Source organism: Octopus bimaculoides, chromosome 14, assembly GCF_046866305.1.
Source record: "Octopus bimaculoides isolate indiv1 chromosome 14, ASM4686630v1, whole genome shotgun sequence".
NCBI classification, from domain to species: Eukaryota; Metazoa; Mollusca; class Cephalopoda; order Octopoda; family Octopodidae; genus Octopus; species Octopus bimaculoides.
In genome coordinates this window covers 60,100,454-60,110,453 of record NC_142941.1, presented here as the reverse complement: position 1 = coordinate 60,110,453, position 10,000 = coordinate 60,100,454, and the positions used below count along the sequence as shown (strand labels likewise).

Genomic DNA, 10,000 nt, shown 5'->3' with positions numbered 1-10,000 from the left:
AAGAATTTTTCTGAGAAGAATTATGAAGTCAAACATTATTAAAAATGGTAAACTAACACCTGAACAGAAACATCTTCAACAGTATAGTGACACAAAATATAATTATTAAAACATTTTGAACCACAAGATATAGCAGGAAAAAAAAATGGTTGAGTGGTTGTTTGATAAAATGTTGAACCTGTTGTTTCTCATAATTTTGTTTTCTGAAGGTAAGGAACAAATGTTTTAAGTAAACACAAGGAATCTGCTGTGCATTGTTTCAGAGTGATAAGGCTCATTGTTGACAGTTTATGTTATTAGTTTTTTCTGCCTCCCCTGAGTATTTGTGCATGGTGCGTGACTGATGCATACAGATACATAGACACATAGATACACACACACACACATACACATACATATACATGTCTTTATAAGAATGTGTGTGCATATACATGTATATATATGTATGTATGCAACACATTTTTTACTTAAGTATGAAACCATAGTTAATTACAGAAGAAGATAAGAAATGGAAAAACTCTCAAAGAAATGACTTTGTGAGGTTTTTTTTGTTCACCCCAGAGATATTAGCAAAGTAACTGAAAATATATTGTAGTAGAGAATTGATATTATGTCCCAGACACTGCCATTTCATGAGAATCTTACCATTTGTTTATCACACCTAGCACCTAATTTTGCTATATGTATCTGAGTGATTTTTGTATGTGTTTGTGTAGTAAGTAAAGAAATTGTTGGTATTTTTACTTGTTTAGTGTTATCTAAAAGAATGCGTTTGGTAAATATTTCTTCAGCTTGTTCTTTTTTTAATGTTTGTTTTGTTTGTCTCAAAGAAATATAGTATGTGTCTTTCTCTCCCACTCTCTACTCTCTCATTTGATGTGTGTGTGTTAGTGTCTGTTCACATGCATACATATATATACATGCATATACATACACATATACACACATGCACAGATAGATAGATAGATAGATAGATAGATAGATAGACAATCAGACATACAGATGTGTGTGTATACTGAAGGGTAATTCCATAGCCTAGGATGATTCTATAAAGATAGCATCAAAGGTTTTGTCTATATATTTTATAAGACAAGTAACTTCTGTGCAGATAATTTCCACAACATTGCATGTGAATATGGTGGCTGTCTGATCTGGAGAATGTTGTGCTTGGCCAAAAACTGCTGAATGGGCAGGTGTGTTGTCATGGCAATATTGCCACTCACTGGATACATGCAATTCTGTTTGATAACTTTATGCTACAGACTTGAACATGAAGTAGCATAACCAATGTTTTCCATTCAGATGGTGATGCATATAGGCAAGTATTATAGACTGTGCACAGAACCTGCCCCCTATGCACTACAGAAAAATTCAGCATAATCACTGAAACCTCAGTCTCACTAAACAAGAAAACCGAACTCATATCATGTTGCAGACACCAAAATAAATTTTCCTACAAGAAATGATTTAATCCAAACAGAATAAAACAACCACTTATGCAACAGTAGTTCAATTGCCACACACACACACACACACATACACATGCGCATACACTATCACTTACACAAAATAAAAATTTGGACATCCACATAAAAAAAAAATATACAGCCACTACTGCAAACCTATTGCTACAGAGAGGAAACTAAAACATACTAACTTCAGTGATATGGTAGATTGCAGTTGGGTGATGATGGCATTGGTGCAATCAAGTGTTGGTAATGGAAGTGGAGATTCTGCTGTTAAGTCAGTTGGTGTGGGTGGCAGCATTGGTGTATATGTGGGTATATGTATATACATATGCATATATATATATACATGCAGAAAGCCCTTCATTATAATTGGGGATGATATTGTTAAACAGTTATTATCAAAATTAGTGATTCCAAATCTCTTAATTAAAAATGTTCTACCTATTAGACTCATTTTCTGCTTAATATTATCAACTGGTTATTGTTATCAGCCAGTCGTTGTTATTGAAAGGGCTTTTACGCGAAAAGATTTTACATAATTTTCAATATGAATATGAAGGAAACTCATTAGACAACTACTACTACTACTATTACTACTAGTACCACTACTGCAACTGCTACTGGTATTATCATTATTATTTTTAAGCCTTTGTTGGTGAGTTAGCCAAAAGCTAGTCAGTCAGGTGACTACGTGTTGGCACTGCATCAAGTCAGGGTGGTTAGAAAGTGCTACACCCTTCCAGAAAGATCTGCATTCCAATAAAATCACTGTGTCGTAGCTGTTTAGTTATCTTAGTCTTGAGAGAAATCACTCCCTCCCTCTCTCCTTTGCACACTGAACAAAGCTTTACTAAATGCTTATATATATATATATATATATATATATATATATGTTTGCATGTATGTATATGTGTGTGTTTGCATGTATGTAGGCAGGTACAAGCACAGCATAATTCTTTTGAGGTTAAATATACACCAGCATGTGAGAAATCATTGCAATTTTCTTTTAGCTTTGTTTGTTTCCTTGTTCTTTTCTATTTTTATTTTTCTCCTTGCTATAATAAATTTCTTCCCCCACCCCCCACTTCTTTCTCTCCTGCCTAACCACCCACCTAAATTATGTTCTTACTTTGCTTTGACATGATATAGAAGCACGTACACCTAATGTATATATGTAAAATCTATATAGGCACGTACAACATTTGCACATCATAAGCATATTTATTATATCCCACCACCATCATCATCATCATCATTGTCATCGTCATCATCATCGTCATTATCATCATCATCATCATCATCATCATCATCATCATCATCATCATTTTTCCATTCTTGCTTAGATTGGACAGGTATTTTCCAGCACAGTGTCTCATCACTTATTGAGGTCCGTCTCAGCTTTATGAAGTTTAGCATCCTGAAATCATCCCCCACTGCATCTTCCCATGTCTTCCTCAATCACCCGCTTCAGTCGACTCCTTACACTTGGACCTTGTTAACCTCCAGCTGCCATCTTCTACAGGCATCCTCTATTCATCCATACCATCAGTTTTCTCTCTTGCATTCTACTCTCTCAATTTAAACCCTTCATTCCCTATGGACCATAGGCTATTGCTGACTTTTCTTCACTGTTCTTAACTCAAGGCTGTCTTTTCTGCTTCTCTCCAATCAGATCCCTGCTTTTTCAGCTCTGCAGCTTTGCAGCTTCCTTCCATATTTTGCTGCACTGCACCATATGTTTGTTTTTTTTAGGGAAGGCCTTCCTCTCCTAGGTCTTGTTGGTTTTGAATCATCATTAATGTTTCTGGATGTTTCTTTTTTTTGTGTGTGTTTGTGTAGGCTGGGGTGTTGGCTCTATGCAAACCCACTTTTACTTCTGGGAAGAAGTGTGATTCATATTGGTCTGGCCTCTGTTCTTTGACCTATCCAATATGTGACCTATCCAATATGTTCTTATAGTATGTCCACATTAAGTAGGATATACATATTGATGTGTGTGTGTGTGTGTGTGTGTGTGTGTGTGCGTGTATGTGTACAGTCAATACTTATGAAATACAGCAATGTAAAGTTTCATGTCAACCAGGAAGATAACTCTCTCACAGAGAACAGAGAACACACACATTTTCATTCATCAGACATGTTTTTCAAATGTGGCTACTTTCGTATGATGATTTCAGTTGTGTCATAGGCATAATTCAAGTGGCATAACTCTGAATATGCTATCTATAATAGTTCTGAGATTCAATATTTGTGTGTAACAGATATATATGTTAAAAGTATGTCAAATTATTGTGACGTATGTGTATATTAGGAATGTGAAATGTGTGTATTGATGCATTTGGGGCTGATATGAGAAAAATACAAGTGTAAGGCTTATTAGTATGTTGTATCAAAAAAACTTTTTTTTCCTTAATTTGTGTATGTAACATTGTAAATATACCTTCTCAGTGTATGTGACACCTAAAACGCTTTCTAATGTGTTAGCTCTAATGTGTGTGCACACACACACAGAGAAACACATGCACGCACACACATGCACATGCACACACACACACACACACGCATATATAGAGGGGAGGTGTGTTGTATGATTTCCTGGTTCTACTTTTCAAATTTCTTGTCAATGGAATAAGAACCGGTTTTTAGCCTAAAAACAAGATCCTTTCATTGGAATTTCTACAGCAGCAATGGGATAGTCTTATATGTATATTTGTGTGTGTGTGAGTGCATTGTGTGCGGGGGGGGGGGGGGGGGTGCGCATGTGTACACGTGTGCATGTGTGTGTATGCACGCATGCTTATGTTTGCATACTCATATATATGCATTCATGTATTTTTGAAAAGTATGTTACTTTTTTATTTTTCTTAGTTGTCAATGAGATTGTGATAGTAATGGTGATGAAGATGATGTTGATGTGGATAATGATTATGATAATGAACGTGATAATGTTGATGGTGATGATAATGAACGTGATAATGTTGATGGTGATGATAATGATTTGGATAATGGTAATGCTGAATTCAGCTATTTTAGTTTCACGAGTTAAGTGGGTTTTTCAGGATAAATGCGAAAAATATGTAACTTCTCCAACAACTTGTGTCCTTTTTGTTTGTTTGGATTTTTGTGTGTGTGTGTGCATGCGTGTGCATGTATGTTTCTGTGTGCATGAGTACATGTGTGTGTGTACGTGTGTGTGTGTTTGTGTGTGTACATGTGCGTGTGCATGTGTGATGTATATGTGTGTGTCTGTGTACATATGTGTGTACATGTGTGTGTGTGTGCATATGTACATGCACGTGTGGGTGTGTACATTTGCATGAGTGCATGTGTGTACATGTGTGTTGTACGTGTGCGTACATATGTGTGTGCATGTGGGTGTGTACATGTGTGTTGTATATGTGTGTGTGTACATATGTGAGTGTGTGTGTGTGTGCATGCATGCGCAGCGTATGTGCATGCACACGCAGCATATGTGTGTGTGTGTGTGTGTGTGTGTGTGTGTGTTTGGAAAATCAATCTGTACACTAGGCATTGATTAGCTGAAACTGTCTCTCATACAAAATTGATATTAAAACACCAACATTACAATGAGCAGTGTTTTTAGTGGTTGTCTTTTAAGAAGAACAATCGACAAAATATAACGAAAAACAGAAACAACCAAAAATAATAGCAACAACAGCAATCATCGTAGTATACTATTTTTAAGTAGCAAGAGCATAAATCAATAAATGATGAACGTTTTCTTATTGAACTTCAAAGAAAGTGATGTAAATATATAACCTACAACGCCATTTTTCTTTAAACACATGATATTTTATTTAATGAGTTCTAAGTTCAATATTGATCAGATGATTGTCTTAAAGACTTACAAATATTTCTACAAACATCTGTGCAGTATTGTATCTGTTATAATTTGTAGTGGTAGTGAGTTAGCAGAATTGTTAGTGGTATTTTGTGCATCCTTACATTCTGAGTTCAAATTTCACTGAGGTCATCTTTGTCTTTCATGCTTTCGGAGTCGATGAAATAAGTACCAGTTGGGTCAATGTAATCAACTTTACTCCTAGGTAAGAGTAAAACGAGCTGCTCCCCTTCATGTCAAGGCAGTATGGCAGAGTAGGCTCATCAAACCAGTATGATCTCAAGGGCAAATTCACAGCCTCTACATCAGACTGTAGTTAGTGGAGAGAACATGCTGAGGCTTTCATCTGGCAATGAACTGAACATAGGCAATCCAATCCAGTCCAATAATTTTATCTGTGTGTGTGTGTGTGTGTGTGTGTGTGTGTGTGTGTGTGTGTGCGTGCGTGTGCGTGTGTGTCTGCCTGTCTGTCTGTCTGCCTGTCTGCCTGTCTGTCTGTCTATCTGTGTGTATGTATGTCTGTGTGTGTGTATCTGTGTGTAGATCCTGAAGTAGATCCAACAGAAGTATACCCTAACTGCAGATAACACAAGGTAGCCCAAACTGTGCTAGTGTTTTACTCAACACATCAACACCCTAATTGATATATACCCATTATTCCAAAAATTGCACATATATATATATGTATGTATGTATGTATGTATGTATGTATGTATGTATGTATGTACATGCATGTGTGAGTGTGTGTTACTGTGCCTTGTTGTTGCATGTTTGTTGTAAATGAGTGTTACCATCATGCAAAATGGTGATCTTTGTTTCCAAACTTCTATGGAAACATGTCTGGGGAAACTATTGGGAAAAACATGGCGAAAATATTGGGAAAAACATGGGGAAATATTACCTTATTTGGTGTGAGTTGGCAATAGGAAGGACATCCAGCCATCAAAAATCCACCTCAACAAATTTTCTTTGACCTTTGTAAGCACGGGAAAGTGTGTTAAAAATTAGGACGATAAATGATGCAGGAAATGATAAAAGTAAAATTCAATATTCTACCCTGATGGGATTTGAGTTCCAAACCTAAAGAAATAAAGCTTCATTTATTTAAAACGATATTCATTTGTTCTTCTAATTTTCATCTTATTTAGACTTCATTATTTGCATTAAATTCTGTTAGGTTTACTGCACCAGTTGTTGGCTGCCAGGACACTATATTCAGGGTTGATAAAAGAAGTACCAGTTGACCACTGAGGTCAGTGTAATTGACATACTCCCTCCCTCAAAATCACTGGCCTTATACCAAAATTTGAAATTGTCATTGTCATCATCATCATCATCATCATCATTGTTATTATTATTATTATTATTATTATTATTATTATTATTATTATTATTATTATTATTATTAAGGCAGCGAGCTGGCATTGAATTTGCTTTTCATCCTTTCACAGTCGATAAATTAAGTACCAGTGAAACACTGGAGTTGATGTAATCGACTTGTCCCTACCCCCAAAATTTCAGGTTTTGTGTCTTTAGTAGAAAGGGTTATTGTTTTTTTTTTACTTCCACTACTGTGCCCCTGCTACCGCTGCATCTACCATCAATATTTTAACTAATTGATTCACATTAATTACCAATGGTTCTTTTTTCTTCTTTTTTTTTTCTTTTGCACATGTGCAAAATTTTCAGGTCATTTCGAGCGTTAAATATAAAACAAGAGAAGAAATTAAATAAGTAAGAAGTCTAACAGCAGCCAGTGAAAATTTATCTCCCCCTGACTGCTGACAACAAAGTATATATATATTACCAACATTCAACGACGCAATAACCAACAATCATGTTTGACATAACAACCACCGGAAAACTCGCTCTTTTTGTTGCCCTTCCAACCACATTTGTCTTGCTTTATTTGTTACTCCGGCACACAGATGGTAAGTGATTCTTCTTTTCTACCATTTCTTCCTCCACTCATTGCCTCCTCCCTCAATAACAGTTTCTGTTACCTCCTCCCTCACTCTCTTTACCATTATTTGTCACCTCCTCCCCACTGCTGTCTTCTTCCCCTCTCTTTCTACCACTTCTTGTCATCTCCTCCTCCTCCTTAAATCACTTTTAGCATTTCTGTCATCTCCACCCTCACCTTTTTATCACTTCCTGTCACATCCTCCCACTTATCCCCTTTTACCACTTCTACCATTTCCCCCTCACCTTTTACTACTTCTGTCTCCTCCTCCCTCACCTCCTTTTACCACTTTGTGTCATCTCCTCCTTCCATCCTTTCTACCACTTGTATCACCACTTCCACCCTCACTTTTTATTTTTAACCATGTCTTGTCCATCAGTCTTTCTTATCACTTGTCATATCTTACCCCAGTCTCTTATATCAGATATTATCATCTTCTCTCATGCTCACTTCTACCACTTCTTTTATCATTCCTCCTCTTTAGATATATTAAAAGCCTCTATATGGTCATTCTACCTGCTAGAAATACCAGCCAAATCTCCCTCATATCTTTCTATCATCTTAAAAATGAAAGGATAATCTAGCTTAGGCTTAGGTCTGTCCTGAGTCCTAAGACTCAAAAGGTTGGTGCTTAACCTAGTCTCCATGGTATATCAGTTACCAAGATTACAACACTCCCCACTGAATGGGACATCAGTCCATTGTAGGGTTAATGTCTCAGATATTGCTGGGACTTATTTACAACTAAGCAGACTGGAGCAACAAAAGCAAAGAATTTTGAAGAATACAATGCACCACCTGGTCTGGAAATGGAAACCTTGCTCATAAAGTCGTGAGTGCTACACTCTAACCACTAGGCCACTTTAGCTAAAAAGTAAAAAAAACAAGATGGTCATAGCTGGAAGTCTTTGATCAAATGTCTGTTTGATCAGGACTGATCCAGATGTGGCTGTGTGGTAAGAAGCCTGCTTCCCAACCACATGGTTCTGGGTTCAGTCCTGCTGCATGGCACTTTGGGCAAGTGTCTTCTACTATAGCCTCGGGCCAACCAAAGCCTGGTGAGTGGATTTGGTAGACGGAAACTGAAAGAAGCCTGTCATATATATATATATATTTGTGTGTGTGTGTGTGAGTCTGTATTTGTCCCCACACCATCACTCGACACCCGATTTTGGTGTGTTTACGTCCCTGTAACTTAGTGGTTCAGCAAAAGGGCCAATAGAATAAGTACTAGGCTTGCAAAGAATAAGTTCTGGGGTTGATTTGTTCGACTAAAGGCAGTGCTCCAGCACGGCCACAGTCAAATGACTGAAACAAGTAAAAGAATAAAAGAATCATGTATGTGTAGGAGCAGATATGGTTAGGTGCAGTCATGGCTGTGTGGGTAAGAAGCTTGCTTTCCTGCAATGTGGTTTGGGGTTCAGTCCCACTGTACAGCACCTTGGGCAAGTGTCTTGAACCAAAGCCTTAAAAAAACAAAGACCATTGTATATAAATGTATATATCTATGAGTGTGTCTTTGTGTTTCTGTTGTGACTGTCCCTCATCACCACTTGACAACAGTGTTGGTTTGTTTAACACCCTTGTAACTTAGTAGTTCAGCAAAGAGACCAATAGAACAATTACCAGACTTTAAAGTAAGTATTGGGATTGAGCTGTCCCAAGGTGGTGCCCCAACATAAAAGATATGTATATATAGATGTTTTCGATCAAGTTTGGGTTCTTGGCCATCAAATTTGAATTCTTTGCCATTAAATTTGATGGCCAAGAATTCAAATTTGATGGCAAAGAATCCAAACTAGATCGAAAACATCTATATATATATCACCTCATTTTTTCACCTACCCTCCTTTACCACTTGTTGCCATCTTCTCTCCTATTCTCTCTTACTACATGTTATCCCGGTTCCTCTTAATCTTTTGACCACTTATTGTCATCCCCTCTCTCACTCACTTTTGCCACATGTTGTCATCTACCTTGATCTTATTTGTGTTTTTTTTTTACCATTTCTTGTCTCTCATCTCCTCACAATCTCTTTTACTAATTGTTGTTGAACATCACTCCCTTATACCAGCTGTCCTCACCTGAACCACATGTCACCCTAATCCGCCTCCTACTCTCATTTTACCACATGTTCTCATCTCCACCTCTTTTATTTACTACTCATCCTCTCTTCCCACTCTCTTTCACCATATGTTATCATCTTCAGCCTCACATTCACTTAAACCACATGTCATATTCTCCTTCCGCTTTCCTTTACCACATGTTGTCTTCTCTTCTTCTCGTTCTTATTTAATTAACATTTATTGTATTCACATCTACAGTATTCTGTCAAGTTTTCAATTGTATAAAATACACTGAAAATTGCTGTTCTATGTTTATATATTTTTACTTATTTAAAAAAAAAGTTTCATCTGATGGTGTATCTTGGAATATACTGGACTATGGCATTTCTTTGTTCTTCTGTTTGAACCTTCTTGATAGGACCAATATAAAGTACTTGCCACTCACCCATGATAGTGCCCTTATATAAATACATATATATACATACATATACATACACACACACAAACATACACACACACGCACACAAATATATATACATATAAAATATAAAGTTCACTTTACTCATCCGCATGGGTAAAACTGTGAAAGAATCTACAAAGGAATGTCTATGTTGGATGAATATGTACTGCAGCTGATTTC

General features: G+C 36.8%; 1 protein-coding gene across 13 annotated transcripts in view; it reads left to right on the top strand.

The window, feature by feature from the left end:
* Positions 1-10,000, top strand: part of LOC149132790 (uncharacterized) — a 168,177-nt gene that overhangs the window by 108,191 nt on the left and 49,986 nt on the right. For all 13 annotated transcript variants that reach the window (XM_089363118.1, XM_089363113.1, XM_089363109.1 and 10 more), the window contains one exon: positions 7,021-7,262. In XM_089363118.1, coding sequence (XP_089219244.1) covers positions 7,169-7,262 — 94 coding nt within the window. In that variant the 5' untranslated portion in view covers positions 7,021-7,168. The remainder of the gene's footprint in view (positions 1-7,020; positions 7,263-10,000) is intronic.